The following is a 19,558-nucleotide window of genomic DNA, read 5'->3' on the forward strand; positions in this document are numbered from 1 at the left end:
TTCCCTAACTTCAGAACAGTGTCCCGAGTCCAACCACATCGCTAGGCACTTGAATTGATCAAAATGTTAGCTTTGCACCTTGTGATGTTTTCATTATGATCTGAAGTAGATTACATTGTTCATTGGATTCTTTGGCATTTTTCTTGTTACAAATAACGTATGCCATTTCAAATACCTGGAATACAAAGCAATTGTGTTCCTACTATGTCTTTGTATCTGTATCAAATGTCTTTGTTTTACTGCAACAACTAAACAAGCAAAATACTTTTGCTAGGATGTTAAGTGTTGTTTTATTATTTTCTGGGAATCTGTAATATTTGCACGTTGATACATAACTAAACAGGAATGAACCAGACAAATACAGGGGTAACATTTATTGTTAGCAAGAAATCATTAAAAAATAAGCACATCATCACAGAAAATAAATCAGTGAGCATACAGGAATGAAGAAGTAAACATAAAACAGCATTGATGTCAGTATGTGCAGCTGTGCAACAAATGAAAACATCTGGCAATCAGTCTCTGTGAGTTCTGTAAATCTTGCCCGCCTACAGAGCATGCATATATATATATATGCATATATATATATATATATATATATATATATATATATATATATATATATATATATATATATATATATATATATATATATATATATATATATATATATATATACACACAGCTCTGGAAAAAATTAAGAGACCACTGCAAATTTTTCTTAAATCAGCATCTCTACATGTATGGCAGCCATTCCATTCCAGTGTCTGTTGAATTCCAACACAGGCACACCTCATTCTACTGAATGAGGTACTGATTAGGGGATCACCTGAACCAAATCTTATTTAACGAGGAAAAGTATAAAAACCACTCCTGTGGTCATCACTATCCTCTTGCAATAGGACCAGCTGGATGGCAAAACAGTGCTAGTAGTACCTCAAAAGTAATTGGAATCAAAAAATAACTATTGACCATGCCCAAAGAGTTGAAAAGGAAAGTTTTGAGTGAGGAAAAGAAGGGTTCAATTCTGGCTTTACTGGCAGAGGGATACAGTGAGCGTTGGGTTGCTTCCATCCTTAAAATTTCAAAGACGGCGGTTCATAAGAACAAGGTCAAGCAGCACACATTGGGGACAACAAAGCTACAGACTGGCAGAGGGCGAAAACGACTCTCCACTGACCGGGATGACTGCCAACTCATTCGAATGTCACTCAGCAACCGTAGGATGACATCAAGTGACCTACAAAAAGAATGGCAAACGGCAGCTGGGGTGAAGTGCACGGCGAGGACGGTTCGAAACAGGCTCCTAGGGGCAGGACTGAAGTCGTGCAAAGCTAGAAAAAAGCCCTTCATCAATGAGAAGCAAAGAAGAGCCAGGCTGAGGTTTGCAAAAGACCATAAGGATTGGACCATAGAGGACTGGAGTAAGGTCATCTTCTCTGATGAGTCCAATTTTCAGCTTTGCCCAACACCTGGTCGTCTAATGGTTAGAAGGAGACCTGGAGAGGCCTACAAGCCACAGTGTCTCGCACCCACTGTGAAATGTGGTGGAGGATCGGTGATGATCTGGGGGTGCTTCAGCAAGGCTGGAATCGGGCAGATTTGTCTTTGTGAAGGACGCATGAATCAAGCCAAGTACAAGGTTGTCCTGGAAGAAAACTTGCTTCCTTCTGCTCTGACAATGTTCCCCAACTCTGAGGATTGGTTTTTCCAGCAGGACAATGCTCCATGCCACACAGCCAGGTCAATCAAGGTGTGGATGGAGGACCACCAGATCAAGACCCTGTCATGGCCAGCCCAATCTCCAGACCTGAACCCCATTGAAAACCTCTGGAATGTGATCAAGAGGAAGACGGATGGTCACAAACCATCAAACAAAGCCGAGCTGCTTGAATTTCTGCGCCAGGAGTGGCATAAAGTCACCCAACATCAATGTGAAAGACTGGTGGAGGGCATGCCAAGATGCATGAAAGCTGTGATTGAAAATCAGGGTTATTCCAACAAATATTGATTTCTGAACTCTTCCTAAGTTAAAACATTAGTATTGTGTTGTTTAAAAATGAATCTGAACTTATTTTCTTTGCATTATTCGAGGTCTGACAACACTGCATCTTTTTTGTTATTTTGACCAGTTGTCATTTTCTGCAAATAAATGCTCTAAATGACAATATTTTTATTTGGAACTTGGGAGAAATGTTGTCAGTAGTTTATAGAATAAAACAAAAATGTTCATTTTACCCAAAACACATACCTACAAATAGTAAAATAGAATCAGCATAGAATCATCAGAAGAAAAACATTCCCTGGTCCTAAGAAATCTGTACACACAAAAAAGGACCAAGTAAAACAAAAGATGTGATACAACATTCAAAAATAGAAAAACATCACATGTAAAACCTTAATGTCTCTTTGTGTATTTGTGATTTGCAAACACCATAGACTTGATTAAGCCAAAACCACAGAGTCTATTCAAATATCCAAACAGGGGTAGATCAAGATCGGCCCTCTACACCACTGTAAGTCCACTCTAACATAGACTTTGCTATAAAGAATATTACAGTACCATCCCAAAACAGTACTGTATACTGTATGTTTGGAAACATCAGTGTTATTGGACAGCATTATACCATTTTGTTTATTGGGTTTTATTTCTGTATTTGTATGGGTGTCAAATAAGTGTCAAAAATTACCTATAAAGCAAAGCACTAGTTAGGGGCAGTGCGTGTTTAAATCTACCTCTGTGTACATCATTAGATCAACAGAATGCCACAGTTGCCACAGCTTGGCAATTTAGTTGAGCAGCTATAGCAATAATTTACAACAGGCTAATGCACAGCAAGGCTGTACAATGTAGAGTTGCACTGACTTTTTATTTATTTTTTTCTCTTTTTTAAACTAGTTTTTGTTCCCCTTCTGGCAATTCTGACAAATTGTTGAGTCAAGACCTTTCTAATGCTTACAAACAATTCTGCAGCAAAAAAATGATTAACAAAAATCCACGCCCCCATTTTGACAACAAACATTTTAGAACAAGCTTAGGGAAATCTCTAAATTTATCATTGCTCTGGTAGTAGGCCATAGCACCTTACAGGATCTTAAAGATGATGGGCACAAGAACATACGTTACATCAACTGGAGGCAAGGTCAGCAGAATAAACACTTCATCAAAAGCTTTTTGTTGTAAACATTCCAACTTTCTAATGTAACACAGCAAGAGACAGAGAATTTAACGTATTACTACTCACTACATGTCATGTAAAATAAATGCTGCATTCTCTTAGGGCCTGAAGCAAGTCATAAATAACCTTTTTTAATAAGCCCCTTCGTCTCTAGCACTTATTCAAGAAGACAACCTAATTGTAATGGCAGCTCTGCATATTTTTTTAGATTAAACTTAAGACACTCCAATTTCTGCTTATTTCACCACCGGTTCCCCCAGTTTAGGAAACGTTAATGTGCTTTGTCATGTCCTTAATCTGGAAAATAAGGGACCTTGGGCCTAATAAGAACCCTGCAGTTTCCAACGACCCACATAAACAAACAAACAGTTGAGCGGTCAAACATTGTCACTAACCCATGGTTTATGAATCATGGATTAGCCCAAACTGAAGAATTTAAAGAGCTGGGCAAAATCCCCTCATTCTTTTGCGCCCTTCTGTACAACTAAAATATTAGATCTGACAAGCACTCAGACATTAAATATTTGGGATCACATGTACATAGGAAATTACTGGAGTGTAGTTTGGGGACTGCAATCATGTTCACTATGGAGACCCTCAAAGTGTGACCTCACTGAGCCAACACTAACGTTCACAGCCCATGTATACAGAAGTATAGTATGTGCAAAAAGGAGTAGATAGCATGACTGGCAAAGCTCCTGAAAATGTTGACTGCAAATGTATCTTTTTATTATTTTGGAATGTTCTATTGGGTGTTGATAATATACTGTATCGCAATGAGACAACGAGGCAAAGTCATAGATAAAGTATAGCTACTGTATATGAATATTTATCAGATTCTGATAAATTAGACATGCATACATTTGTAGTTTAAATTTGCTCCAAGGATACTATGTGTGTATAACGAAACGTGTCACAAGCACATAGATGAAGGTGTCTAGCAGGTCTGTAAACTTCATTGAAAAAAATTTTGAACCACTGAAAAGCTGGGGGGAGTCATATCTCCAAATAGGCTTGATCCTTGAAGAGTTAACATGGAATTATACTTGACCACAGATCATAAAAGCAAACATTAAGGCTCTCCAGTTTCCAGCAATGTAATTCATATTTATTAATCTAGAGTCTATGTACTTTTGGTTTGTTTTTTGTATGTACTGTAGTTTGATTTCAAAATGAAAATCTATTCCATGAACCAAGGGGGTTATTTTGGTTTATAGTTGTGCAATTTAGTAATCTTTTTTTTTTTTTTTTTTTTTAAATGATACAGTACATCCTTCACACATCCATCTGCAGCAGAATTATTTTGAAGCCTTGAAACAGTTCTAGTTTATAGATTGTTATCTAACCACTTAATGTAACTGTTTACCATTCTGTGCCCAACTTCAAAGCTGGTCGGCCATATAGTGAGCATCATCGCCCCGTGGAAGCCGTCTTTAAAATGTTCAAGGGTTACCTGCACCCCTGCTCTTCTTAGCCTTGTGGCATACATTACACCATCATCCCTCAGCACATCATACTCACAGGTCAGAATGTAGGCTTTGGGCAACACTTGCAATTTCACATCGTCAACTAGCAGGGGAGAAGCTCTTGGGTCTGTGATGGATGAGATTGTTTCTGACGGGTCTGAGCTCTTGCAGCTTGGCATGGTATAATTGTACTTCAATCGGAAGATCTCAGGCAGGAAAACGGTCCAGTTTACAAACTTCAATAAATGAGCAGACTCCAAACTGTTGTGGCTGTTACTCATCATTGCATGAAAGAGGAATAAATCAGAGGTGAAGTATTCACTCCAAAACCTGACCATTAATGTCTTTGGCAGTATAGGCATGTACTCATTCTGCTGGTACGAAGGTGTATTCATGTCCAAGGCCTGAAGTGCAGGGTACAGCAATACTTGCGCCTTCAGAACAACTTGGATTTCTGGATCTTCTTGAAGCTAGAATACACGAAACAAGCTTATCAGCAACACTCATGTGAATATTGGGGTTGTTTTAATTCTCTCATAATATTTAATACATCTAATAAGATGGCCAATAAATTACCCCTGTAGGTAAATACAAATTGCCTTTATATAGAGTAAAGAGTAAGAGCGTGGTATGGTAAAGAATATTAAAAAGTATAAGAAACCAGAGTAAACTAAGGAAAATGCATAGTATAACCATGGGCAAAGCAAGGTAAAACTGCATAAACACCATGCAAAAATACTGTGGTAAACTTTTATAAGGGGTGCTACACAATCAACTCTTATTAATCTACAAAAACGCTGCATAAGATTTACATTTATACAATCACTGATGAACTGGGATACAGTGGATGTAGTACAATTAATGGCAAAATATATTTTAAATGAGACTTTTCAGTACCAAAAAAAAACCAACGCTTAAAGTTCATGTTTTTAAATAATGAACAAAAAAAATGTCTTTGAAGAGTACAAGTGGTCCCTAAGAAGTGAAAGTTTTTAAAAGACAATATTCAGTTACTAAAATTAAATTAAATAAATAAACGTGACCTATTTACCTGTTGTGCTACTGCAGCAGCTAAATTTCCACCAGCGCTGTCTCCTGAAACAGCTATGCGGTTGACATCCACAGAGTACTGGCTCAGGACATGGTCTTGTACAATGTACTTTACCACATTATAAACATCGTCAAACTGAACAGGAAAATGGTACGCTGGAGCCAATCGGTAACTGTAAGACATACAATACAAAACGTGTCAAGACCTGAGCACAATTAAACAGATTTTTTTTTTGCTGAACTTTAACTGAAAGATTGTATCCAGACAATTTAAAATCATCACAGTTAAAAGGACTGTAGCTTCATTGGTTCTGCCATCTGTAATTTTAAAATTGAGTTCTATAAGAATCAAATGCAAGGAAAACTTTCTTTCGTCTTTAACAATCTCATCTTTTGATAAGGGTCCAAATCATTTATTTTAAGATTACAGCGACTGCTTTGACAAACAAATGACTGACGCAGACAGTCTGCATTCTAACTTTAGTGTTTAAAATTATGATTGGCCCATAAATTTGTACAGAGCCATAGAATTTAACTTAACTGCTTTGGAAACTGCTTTTCTACTTTTAATTGTGTCAGTATTCTAATGCCTCAAGCAAGCTAGTACAAAACAAGTACAAATAAAGATGACTACAATGCACAACATCTGTTCAAACTTTTTAAAAAGATATAATAAAAAAACATTACATCCATAAAAAGACCAAGGTACAGGCAGGACAGATTAATGTATTGCATGTATTAAACACATTACAATGGAAAGTCTTACTCTACAGATACAACAACAGCATTCAGTTCCTTGGCAGTCCTTCTGGAGAGAAGATCATAAGGTCCCATTCCTTTAAAAAAAAAAAAAAACAAAGCAAATTACAGAATGAAAACGGTAACTGCCAGCAAATTGATTTTTATTGCTTTACTCTTTCTACCCCTTGAAGCAGGAGACCTCCGATTCTCCTAACACTGTTTTTAGACTAAAGTATAAGTTGGCAAAATGTAATGAGATTGTGTGTAGATGGTTTGTTGCTCTAGTTGGAGGTGTTAGGTCTAACTGTAGGGTCAGAGAGGGGATTCTCCAGATACACAATCTATTATTTTTAATAAATCCAGCATTGTACTGCAGCTAGTACTGACCCAGCTGCCTATCCACTCACATTATGCGAGAACAAAGGTATGTTTTGAATGCTGGGACAAAGAGATTATCAGCATAAAACTCAATAGAAGGCGTACACATTATTTAGTTTTTTTTCCATGGGTTTTCAAGTTGATCTTGTTTGCTTACATAACCATTATTCAGGCATTCCAAATATTGAGCATGTCTACTACATTCATAGGAATAGGGAGATGGTAACAGAGAAGTGATGAGCAATTTAATTTTCTACTACTAGCTAGCAATGTTTGGTTTGTTTTGCAACAGTAGTGTCATAAATGTTGCTGTTTTTTTACCATCTATTTCTGTCATCATAAACATCACATACTGGCGTGGGAAAATACAGAGCCTGACACAACTTGATCAAGGCGTTCTCCCAGTGTGGAATGGAATCTTTTCTCCAAATAAAAGACACTGAATCTTAAAAAGAACCATTTCTACGTTTTCTCCTGACAGAAATATTAAATAGATTGAGACCAATGATCTCAGTTTGAGAAAGGCCACCAACAGCAACTTCGAGAAACACCGTCCAGGCTCAAACAGGAGCAGCTATACTTTGAAATATGCATGTCATTTTTTGTCATGTTACATCAAGGTTCAGTATTGAAGTATAGGGTGCTGTAAAATACAGGCTGATATCCACCCCATTAGTGTCCAGCAGCTTTTCCACAAGTGGGATTTCTGTATACACTGACCTTGAGTTGGGTGACCATCAGCCTGTATTTACACAGCGCTCTATACTCATATATATATATATATATATATATATATATATATAAAAACAGTATAGCTAATCTTAATGTGACATCATTTCTATGATCTGCTACAAATATACAAATACATTTTAGATGGCTGCATCACTTCAATCTTACATATTTATATTAGATATTTTTTTAAACTTACTTGCACTGCCTAAACACCAGCCCCCACCATGTATAAAGATGACAGCCCTGTTGAGCTCCCCGTTGGTTTTTCTCTTGGGTTCATACACAACAACCGGTACATCATAAAACAAGGCGTCTGTAACTTTCACATTGTCATCAGATGCTGGAACGACCTCTTCAGCTACGGTGAGGAACATCATCACGCCCATGTAGTGCTTCAGACCAAGGAGCTCACTGACCTCTGCCTAAGAGAACACAAAGAAGAGAAGGTTTTACATGCTGCTATAAAATACAGATTAGAACACAGAATTGAAACCTCAGGCAATGATGTGACAAGCAGTTATTAAAAATATGTTGTTTTCATAGTCGTGTCGAAACGTGATATTGATGCCACAGGTGTTAACTTAGTTGCTAATGCCATGAGCAAGCTAGTACAAAGCAAGTATATAAAGTATATATTGAAACTGCTCAAGCACTTACTGAAATGTTGTGGTCATAGCAGTGTTGAAACATGTCACTGAAGCCACAAGCGAGGCGAGATAAAACAGTTGGTAATTCAAACACATACAAGATTCTATCTGTTGAATTCTATCTGTTGTTCTATCATTGAAAGAGCCAAGTTCATTAGGAATTGAACTGCATTGATTCTCATTTAAACAATGGGGTGTATCCCATACAGTCCCCATCTATTCCCTATCTCTGTATCTATTTTATAATGCATTGTAGGAGGTTAGTGGCCTGAGTCAAATGGTGGTGCTGATGGGATTGGCAAAAAGTACACAGGAGGCTTGATTTAGTTCTCCCTGCAGCAGGGTTTTTATTAAGTCTGGCAGTAAAATGGCCACCGACCAGTAATTCAATCACAAAAAAAATAGAACAAAAGTAATGAAATAAAAATAATCAAAATAAATTCCCCCACCAATATCAACAATGATAAAGCAGGAGGAGAAAATAAAAGGTACAATCAACAAAGTCCCGCACACAGTAAAATATAAGAAAATTGAAAAAAATAAAAGACGTTTCATAACGCTCTCGCGCCGACCTCTAGGGGGCTCCCGGTCCTGGGTGGGATTTAGTGCCTTGGTCCCGGGCGTTCTTCCAGCAAAAATGCAGCAATACCGTCTCCAGTCTCTGTTACACAACACACTTTCACATATGTTAATTAATACAACAGCACGTCTCCTTCGCTGTTCCCAGAACTGAGCCACCAAGTTTAGATCGTACCGTCCTTTAAATACTGTTCGACCCTGCCCTTAGCCTCGGCCCCGGTCGCCGCTGTACCCAATCGGCGTACATAGTAACTCCTACTGAGGTACGTGGCGCGGCGGCCGCGGAGTGAGCGATCTTTCTGGAATTCCCAGACGGTTCGACCTTTGTCTTTTTGCCGGTCTCCTCCCGTTTTATGCAACGCCACCAAAGATCGGGAGGATAGACCACAGCTCCGACTCGTTGCACCCCCGTCACATGCATATATGTTTTTTTTTTTTTTTTTTTTTTAATTTCAAAGCTTTGGCAGGGCAACTTCTCAAACTCCATTTTCACCCAAACTGTTTTCGAATTTCTAAAAATGTAAAAACAAATGTGTGACCGAAGGGGATATTTAATTGATCTAAATATGAAAATCTATGAAATGCTAAAGAAGGTTATTATTTTAATGCTTTTAATTACAGCAGTATTTAGATCAGACACTGTTTAAATAAATTGAATAAAACCCAGTGTGTTATACAGCAATATTTCAAGATTCCTCCAATATCAGGTGCATCTTAATATTAGAAATTGAAGAGGCTGGGATGCTTCTGATAGCCTAAAGTCTGCATGCCGTGACATTATCAGTCACATAATTTGTGGTCTCTATCATATTACATTATCCCTAAACTTCCAGGTACTGTATAGTGTAGAGGTCTTGATTAATAGAAACATTTCTATGGAGCTGTTTGCCATTTGTATTTGCCTTCCAGCACACCCTTCTGGAAATGTGTGTGTTTGTTCTGTCCAAATACCTGAAAAATACATTCTTCCAAACCACGGCTCACGCCAAGCTCCTTTCATGACAACCTGTCTATTACCAGGCTCCTCAACTTAAGCCCATATTACATGTATTTTTTTTCTTTATAAAACACTGCAACTTATCGTGCCCCCTAGCCTAAATATCACTTAACAGTATTTTTTAGTTCTGGCTAACAAATGTAAAGTTTATCCAGACTCAAAATGTCACCATTCATGTTTGTCTTTGTTCTTTTTAATTTGTACTGATGCAGCAGTGTAGCTTTGTATTGTTTTGTAGCTACTGCCTGATGAATGATGCTCCCTGATGATGTCCATCACAGCTTGAGTCGACAAGCTGTTGAGAGGCCTCCTTCCTCAGGCAAGGGGTTAAGATAAGTCCCTCTCAATCATAGCCTAAAATCACTGACACATTTCAGTTTGAATTCAAACCAATGAAGATGTTGAAAAATAAATTGTAATTAAAATATTTGTTTGAATTCTCAATAGGTTTACCTCAGAGTTAGGGGTCCCCTTATTTAATTATCAATAAACTGATTTCTTTTTTTTTTTTTAAATGGAAAATGGAAAAAATTGGAAACGTGTTGTCTTTCTGAAAGGCCATTCCACCCATCAATCTCATACGTTACCAGTTTGACCAGTTAAATAGGTCTCTCTGACCACAAACCCCTGTTGTTTCTTTGTTTGGTCCTCCTCCCTGCCTTCACTCTGCAGCGTGCCTTGTCTAGGGGGAAGGTGGCCCCAAGAGCCACTTTTCCTGCCCACTGGCCGAGTCATTCTTAATCACTGCATTGTATTCATCTCAGCTCAGCCAGCATAAGGGCGGCTATCAAGCTCCAATGGATAAGGCTATGGGCCAGATTGTAATGTGAATGTATTATGTATCTGTCGGCTATCATCTTCATGTCGCGCATAACTGACAATTCTTCATGTACCATCAGGGATATCTTTCACAATGAATAAACTATTATTTTTACTACTAAGTGGATGTTTTCTTTCTGAATTGATGATTTTCGAAAAACAGAATTTGCTATTCCCCAGAATGGAAAATCAGCAGCCCTAAATCCCACCTCCCACCTGAGCCACCTTCAGCCAGAGTTGCCATATTGTGGTAGGTGAAGGTAGTCTCCCTTTGTGTCAATACAGCAATGAGAAGAAAACGTGTTAGACAAGCCTGTAACCCAAAGCAATACCTGTACATAAAAAACACTTTTAGTCTAAGTGAAGAACTATGACCTTGGAAATTCAGACATTTTATCACAGCTTAAATCATATGGGAACTGTGAGTTAGCAACCCTTTGCCTGTAGGGTTTCAATTAAAAAAATCACCTCTCTATAGAAAGACTAATTACATTGTGGTCGCGGGTGTGCCTAAAAGCATTAAATAGGACTTGAAAAAAGTATTTGCATTGCCTTGGTTCTTTAACCCCTCCAGTGTATTTGACATAAAATCAAGTGACCTACAGTAATATTGTAAGGAGCGCATATGGAAAAAGCAAGGTTATTTCTGTGTAAATATTGTTAAACTAAATAAAATGGTTTCTACATGAAAATATTACAGAAATCTGTGATTGTCGACTTGGTTTTATTATTATTATTATTATTATTATTATTATTATTATTATTATTATTATTATTATTATTAAAGGCTGGTTTTGGCTAACTGCAATGACCTGGATCCATCACATTTAACTCCAGCAACAAAGTGCATTAAATGGTAAATTGCTGGGGACGCTGCCTTGGCCTATAAATAATGGCAATTTCAATCGGATACTTCTATAAATACCATAAAGTTTAACGGTGAGCTTTTCATAATAACGCGGTCTATTATTAGCATTCAATAAGCACTACAACAGCAGGCTTATGAAAATCTGAGGTAATCTGCTCGTGAAAGTATTGTCAGGTAGTTTATTTGCCACACAGTTCCGTGAAAAAACAAATGCGTCTGGCTTTTAAATAAATAAACACATATGCTAGCAGAAGGTATTTTTAATGACCTAATAATATTAATATCCACAGCAAGTACGCATGATTGATTATCTGCAAATTAAAAGTAATTAACCATTAGGTCATAAAAATTAATTTAAGAAACCCGTGTGTAATAATAATAATAATAATAATAATAATAATAATAATAATAATAATAATAATAATGTATCTCTCTGCAAGTTGCCAGTAAAAATAAAAAATAAATGAAAAACGTGAAAAAAAAAAAATTACCAGATTACTAAGACTTCTGAAGAATGAATCTGTAACCATCAGCTTCCATCTCTCTTCAATATCATACGGAATTGGTGAATAAACATAATAAGCGACGAGGACTCCAGCTAGTATTAGGAGTATTCCTTTGGACCCCATTTATGCATAAAAATGATTTAGCGTGCAGCAACAATCTGTGCGCTTTACTGATTAACAAGTCACTCCTGTCAAAGCAAAGTGTAAGCCTTCTTCATTTGGACGGCGCGAGCAAGATATGACAGCACGTGTTAATGTCATCTGATCATTAATATGCAAGTCTGATCAAAAGCTTGCATCTATGCGATTGTATGCCGTACATCGACTGTTACTTCATCCTACTCACTCTACTAGTTCAACTGGATACAACTTCTAAAAGAAAAAGTTCTACTATTCTAGTGCGCGTTTAGCCGTATAAACACGCAGGTGTAGTTGTTTTTGTCCAATTAACTTGCTTGCTTGCTTGTGTGTGTGTGTGTGTGTGTGTGTGTGTGTGTGTGTGTGTGTGTGAGAGAGAGAGAGAGAGAGAGAGAGAGAGAGAGAGAGAGAGAGAGAGAGAGAGAGAGAGAGTAAAGAACGTTGCACTGTAGGTTAAGTACACAGCGGCTGTTATCATTTCTGTTAGCACTGCACCCTTGTCCTTGTTTAGTTAAACTCTGTTGAACAGCCCTTTCCTTCATGCTGGTCTCCAGGTAGCTTTACAGTATAGCACCATTTAGTAATAGTGAGGCTGCTCTAACAAAGTATTTATGTGACTTGAGCTTGTTCAATCTATTTTTTTCTGACTTGCCTGGTAATCCAGTTTTTGCTGTTGGTTATTTCTTGTTGTGTTTGAAAACAGTCATATAAGCAAGCACCTTTGTGTTAATCTACCTGGGAAAGTCATACAGTTTATTTCAGAATAGGTTATTTCTCCAGGGTTTTGTTCTCCCAAAGCGACTAGCTAATTGTATGTGTGGGAAGGGCATTCAGGCATAATCGTGATAACCCCAGGCTTCAGACACTGCCCACGGCTTTATTGTTAATATTACTGTGATTAATGCTTGAACATTTCCATTCATTATTGAGGAGACTGACTTGCCTAAATAGTTAGCGCGGGGGAGTTAGAGACAAAATGCTTGCTTGCTTTGATACTTGCAAGCTGTCGCCTAATATTAATAAGCAAGAATGAGCAGAGGCTTGGGGCAGTGAGTTCTTATCCAGTGGGAGAGGAGTGGGCGATTGATGAAGTAAAGTGCTGCTAGGGAGCTGGAAGTGTGAATCTGCAGATTCAAGGGTACTTGTTTCAGAGGTGTTGGAATCATTCGTGTTGATTTTGTAGGGTGAATTCTCATTACAGTAGCTGGTTTGCATATAGACATGTTACAAACAAGTCAAAATGGATTGTTATAGTCTTGGTACAGCTGAGGACATTAATCCACATTATAAAACCACCTTCACCACCACTGCTAAATACACATGATACTTACCTGCAGTAGAGTAAAGTACTGTATATAGAGCCCTGAGAGCAATATTTACTCACTTGAACTGGGGCTTGGACAATACTTTGTCTTAGCCCAGTCGCTCTCTGAGGAAGATACCTAATACAAAGGACTACAAAAGATGTTTTTTTTTTATTATTATTTTTTAATTTGACACTTTTTTTAACTTAGAATTTTCTGCCTAATTTTGTTACCTTCAATTTTCTCCCCAGTTTAGAACTCAAACCATATAACTTAAACTAAACCTACCTTTTTTAGACCACTTTTGTGCAATAGGCCCCTGGTGTAGTAATTAAACAGCACTGCCTTCCAGAAAATATAGGTACTTCTGGCCGTCATTCAAAGACATACAGCATTTGGCAGTATTAGGTAGCTGTTTATTCGCCCATTCTAGCTCTTGTATTTTGTTTTTTTAAGTCAGCATATTTCTGCCTGCAGAGGGTAATAACATGCCTTTCAGCCTTATATAGCAACAAGCTAGGCCAGTCAATTCAGTACATCGTGTTCTTAAACTAACATAGTATGTGAAGAGTTATAATTGACAGGCTTTATTAAAAGATTCCATTATCCCAATATATCTTTTTTTTTTTCTACCTCATGCACAGGTGTCTTTCTACTTATGAAATGGTTGTTATTTTATGGGTGATATTGTGGTACAGTGGTTAGAACATTCATTACAATTGCATCTTGGTGACGTGTGAGAATCTCATAGACAAATGGCAAATAGCATACATTTCATGATATTTATATTTTTCCCTGAAGTACCTCTACACAGTAACACTAGACTTTAAGATGCATTTTGGCAAATGGCCTCACACCCTGTATGATGTAAGCAACATGTCAAACTCACAAACAAACACATACTGCAGACAGGTGAAAAGATGGTTAATAATGAAAATGTTATAACCTGTGTTCAAAAGGGTGAGCCTATGAAATGAAAGCATGGCATTGTATAGCATTTCCCAAGCTGTAAGGGAACAGTATAACCAAATTGAACTGACACTGAACTAGCTGTACTAAAGCAGGTGTTTGTTTTCTGTGCACATTAAAGGTTGTTTAGAAAGGCACTCTAACTCGTGCTTAATCACTTTGGCTGATTGAAACCTGTATAAACCAAAAGTGGCTCTGTTGTGTGCTTCACTTCAATAGCCTAGTGTAAATTGTCACATTGTCACATCTCTGCATGTGTGCATTTATCAGCTAATCACCATTAACAAACAGCTTAACAGCTTGTTCTATCTGCTTCTACAGCTATGACCAAAAATTTTGCCCTGCCTGGAATTTTAGGATTGAAACATAATAATAATAAAAATAATAATAATAAAAAAAAAAAAAATTAAAAACTATATGAACATAATTTAGATCTTTTATTTAACATCATCTGATCAAATAAACAGCAAAAATGATATCGTATTGTCACATCTTTCAATTTCTGTCAGTTTTTCGTTAGGTATATGGAAAGCTGCAAAGCGTTATGTTATTCAATATTTTAACACAACATTATTCAGAAGGTTTCATTCGACTTTATGAAGCAAAATTAGTTCATTGTATAAGGTGATGCAAAACGGCTGGCCATAGCTGTAAATATTGAAGCTCTTTGGATCTACCTGTAATCACACCTGTAAGCTACAGCACTGGAGCACTCCCCTCTAGTGCCTCTGAGCTCAGGTATTGTTCTCATTGAAAGCGTTGTGAAAGAAAACACACCTGTGTGCTGAAAAGCCAAATCCAGGAGTGCAAAGCCAATTGTATTTAGTAAGGAAAACAAACCTTATCTGAAGTCCTGCTGAACCTAATGAGTCAGTGTACTGTAGCTGCACTGGCCACTGCAAGGGCAGTAAACAGCACTTGTATAATAATTTGAGTTTGGTTCAATTTGACTTTTTAAAAAATATTTAGAGTTCACAGTCTGCAGTGCGTTTGTACCTATTTTATATGATTTCATTCATTGCCGAAGTGCTGCCATCTACAAATAGATCAAATCTGTGGTGCTGCATCCAGTACAAACAAACTAGCACTGCAGTGTTCTCTGTGCTAGTGGGCAATTTATTGGAGGTCTTCTGGTGCCTAATTAACCCCTTCATTGTTTCATTACTATTGGTTGCAGGTGTAGTTTGTTCTTCATTTTAACATCATCACTGTGCATAGTGTCAATATACAATTACAGAACTGTGTTACACGCTGACTGTATATTACCAAGACTTTATTTGAGCCATGTTTTTCAAAGACTGGTATTTATTTTATTTTATTTTATTTTATTTTATTTTTCCTGAATATGTTTTAGAAATAACAAAATAAAAACAAAGGAATCTAACCTAGCAGAAATAAGGTCTTTAATGAACTTTAAAGTGATATTGCTGTAGCAATAATACAGACCATTCCATGCTGTATGTGTCTGCTAATACATCTTTCATTTCTTAGGAAAATGAGGGTGGCATTTTAATTATTAAATCTAATAAGCACAAAAAAAGACTGCAGTCACAGGACTGCTACAGGCATCATAACTCCCTCAGCACCACTGTTTTGACACGCAGTGCTTTGGAAATCCCTGAAGTTATTCAACTGAAATTAAATAAAAACACATACAAAAACAAAAACAGCTTAAAAATATATCATAAAGGGGTATTACAATTAGTACTGCATTCCAATTTTTATGCCATCTAACAACTGCAATTGCAGCTGCAGGGTTGCATTAAAAAAAATGTTATTTCTGTATACTATACCATACTATAGTATAAGCTCCTCAAGATAACCATTAGATGGTGCCAAATATCTTGAAATTCAACCTGCAACTGGAAGCCCTGTGAACATATACAGTAAAGCACTGGAAATGCAGTATAGTCTGTTTAAAATAAATAAATAAATAATAAAGCATTCTTATTATTTACCACTATAGAATATTAAATATACAATGACATCGTCACAGGAAGCAGATCTATTCCAATTTCCAAAGTCAGCGTGGAACAATATATAACAAATGCTTTTAAATCATGCACTTGAGATTATAAAGCCTGTTGTTTGTCATTGAAAGTTATATATATGTAATATATATATAGTGACAAACCAAGGGGCAGGGTGATCAATGGGAGGTACGTAGGGGCAGAGGTTTTAATTGGGTTCTCTCTCGTGAAATGGCAGCCGCAAAAAGGACTACAACAGACAAAATGTCAGAAAAAAAAGGTTACAATTACCAGAACCCAGGATAGGCACACAGGATGTGGTCAGCACACCTGCACAGGGTGTGGCCGGCCCAGATAAAAGGGCCGGTTCACAATAAAATGGCGATAAAGGAGAAGGAGAGAAAGAAAAAGGTTGGTGTTGTGGGAATTTACAAGAGAAAAAGGTGATATTGCTTTGTGTATGACTTCATACGAATTTGACTACCCTTCCGGCTGTAAAACCCTGTTTGTGTATGATAACCTGATTTGTGTAAGAGAAAAGGAACATTTGGCTACATATAATGAAAAGCATGAGACTTTTTAGAAGTTGTTTAAGATACCTAAAGCACACATAAACAATCACTGATTATTGAATGAAAAAATTTGCTCACTACTATATATAAATAAATGAATGGCATATATATATATATATATATATATATATATATATATATATATATATATATATATATATATATATATATATATATATATTAGTGAGCAAATTTCGGTGCCACATAAGCTGTATTCCAGCTCCCCAGACTGTTTCAAGTTTTTTTTTTAAACAAGACATCTGATATGCCATATATCATACTGTAATATAAATAGTACGATATATTAATTTGAATACTTTCAGGATGTTTGCCTACCTGCTGTAGCTGGCTTTCTGTACACTGGAAAGTCCTGTGTAAGAACTGACTTAGAGCTAAGAGGGCACAAACTCTTTGATAATAAGGTGCAGAGTCCCATACTGTTTTTATTTTAATTATCATTATTTATTTTTTAATTGTTACCTGTATAGCAAAAACATTATTTGGAAAAAGTAATTACTCATACCCCCACCGTTTTATATTGGTTCCTGATGTAAACTTCGAAAAATACCTGTAGGAAATGTAAACAAGATGGTGAATATAGGCTTCCATTCAATAAAAGTGTAAACAGAAGGCTATAGCTGAACGCATTGACTATCACATTGACTCGGTTTTATTAAAATAAATGGCATATTAAGAACACTGTGCCACAAAATTAAAAAACAAATAATAATAAAATGCAAACTGAGACATAAATTGTACAATGAAGTGAATATATGTGTTAAAGATGTTGCAAATGGGGGGGAAAAAATGCCTCAGTTGTATCTGAAGAAGTACACAGGAAGCTGTTAACTGCACAGACATGCTTTCTGAATTAGTTTCTGAATTACTTCAGTGCAGATTGTTGAAGAGGTGAACCACAGGGATATTAACTGGTTTTTATTCAATATGAGCATTACAAAGCCATTGTGCATGTTCATGGTGGTACTCAGTACATAGTTTATTTGTTATCCTACCTCCTAAATGCAGTCCTGTTTTGTACTGTAAATTTTAGTGAACACTAGTCAATATATTATCCAAATCAATTGGTCTTCTGTCAGGTTTCTTTCCCCAAATATATAAAAAATTAACCAGCTCTATAAAATTGACAGAAATGTTATTTGCCAATACCAAGTTACAATATACGGTATATATATATATATATATATATATATATATATATATATATATATATATATATATATATAGAACACACACATTACATTATAAAGCCTCTTGTTAGGGTGTTTTTCTTCCTTAATAGGGTTATTGTTTAAACATCTGCCATACCAACCCTGATCCACATCACTAAAGTCAGAAAAATAAAACAAAAGACATTTTGAACAGCTGCTAAAACCACTAACACAAAAGACATGGGAGACAGTTCTTCTGACAGCTAAGCCATAGAAGGGTTATAGAAAGTTAAACGTTACAGGGCTACAAATTACATAGAAAAACGTAAAACGTTTGCACACTATCACAAATGGCCAAAAAAAGAAAAATGACATATTTTTTATTTAATTCTGTAAATTATTACAGCGCCAAAAGAAAAGCATTCCTTTAGAAATTTACATATATGAGTAAACAGAATAGAAAGTACATTGATCCTGGGTGGTCCAATATGGGGTCCAGAGCAATGTTAAGACTATTGGTACGAAACAAACAAACAGTATGATCATTTGTTCATGACTGAGGAACTTTTGATTTCATCCCTTATACAATTTGTACTGTATAATGCTTGTACTTTATAGCACCACAACTAACACAGAGGCCATTATATCATGTTCAACCTGTATTTAATTCTTAAAACGTTTCATAGAATTTAAAATAAAAAACAAACATTGTACTGATATACAGTATTTATTGTTTTGGTTTGTGTTATTTTGCTCCATTTGTACTTTGCTCATGATCCATGCCAACCTTCAGCACAGGATATATTGACATGGGAGGTTTTTCAATGCATTAATCAGGGTTCCACAGCAGCCAAACACATGTTCAAAACTTTACTGGGGGCTTTAATACAATTGGTTCCTCTAGTCAATATTGACACCATCTGAAAGTATTACCCTGCACCCCGTCACAAAGTGCCACATTGGAATCAAGTTTAGCTACTGTTTTAGCCCACCATTTCTCTGTGCATTGTGAGTCCAAACAGGTGTGGCATACCAAGTATGGAAGGTGTAAGTGATTTGGGCTATTGTAGCATGTCTGTTGCTTGTCTGTCCTGCATATGTCTCCAAATGTCCTGTATTTCAGGAACACCCCTGATACTTCCTCACTGTACCGTCTTATACCTTTCTGATACCTTCCCCACATCTTCACTCGTCTCGAGGTAGAGTTCCAGCCGATTGAGAATTACCAAAGAAGACATTTCATAAAAGAGGTGGAATGGGTTACTTCCAAGGGGAATCAGAAGGCAGACTTGAGAGTGTGTGCCTGCTGGGGGGGAGGTCATTGTAGGGGCTGAATTAGGGAGCATTTTTTGGATATTGGCAGGTGTTTCCTATCCATTCCATTAAAATGCTAAACAGAACTAAAAAAAAAAAAAAAAAGGTATTCCTGTTCTGCCCATGTTAAACCCTTACTACTGAATGCAGTGAGGTCAAA

The 19,558-nt window shown here is 36.7% G+C and overlaps 1 protein-coding gene across 1 annotated transcript; it reads right to left on the reverse strand.

Annotated features, from left to right (window-relative positions):
• Positions 1 to 2,175: 2,175 nt before the first annotated feature.
• Positions 2,176 to 12,404, reverse strand: LOC121322694 (arylacetamide deacetylase-like). The gene is made up of 5 exons (XM_041262900.1): positions 11,948 to 12,404; positions 7,743 to 7,968; positions 6,462 to 6,531; positions 5,697 to 5,868; positions 2,176 to 5,115 (listed from the first exon to the last, which is right to left on the reverse strand). Exons 1-5 carry the CDS (start codon positions 12,083 to 12,085, stop codon positions 4,507 to 4,509), a joined length of 1,215 nt encoding a protein of 404 aa, XP_041118834.1. The 5' UTR covers positions 12,086 to 12,404; the 3' UTR covers positions 2,176 to 4,506.
• Positions 12,405 to 19,558: the final 7,154 nt, after the last annotated feature.

Source organism: Polyodon spathula, chromosome 11, assembly GCF_017654505.1.
Source record: "Polyodon spathula isolate WHYD16114869_AA chromosome 11, ASM1765450v1, whole genome shotgun sequence".
NCBI lineage: Eukaryota > Metazoa > Chordata > Actinopteri > Acipenseriformes > Polyodontidae > Polyodon > Polyodon spathula.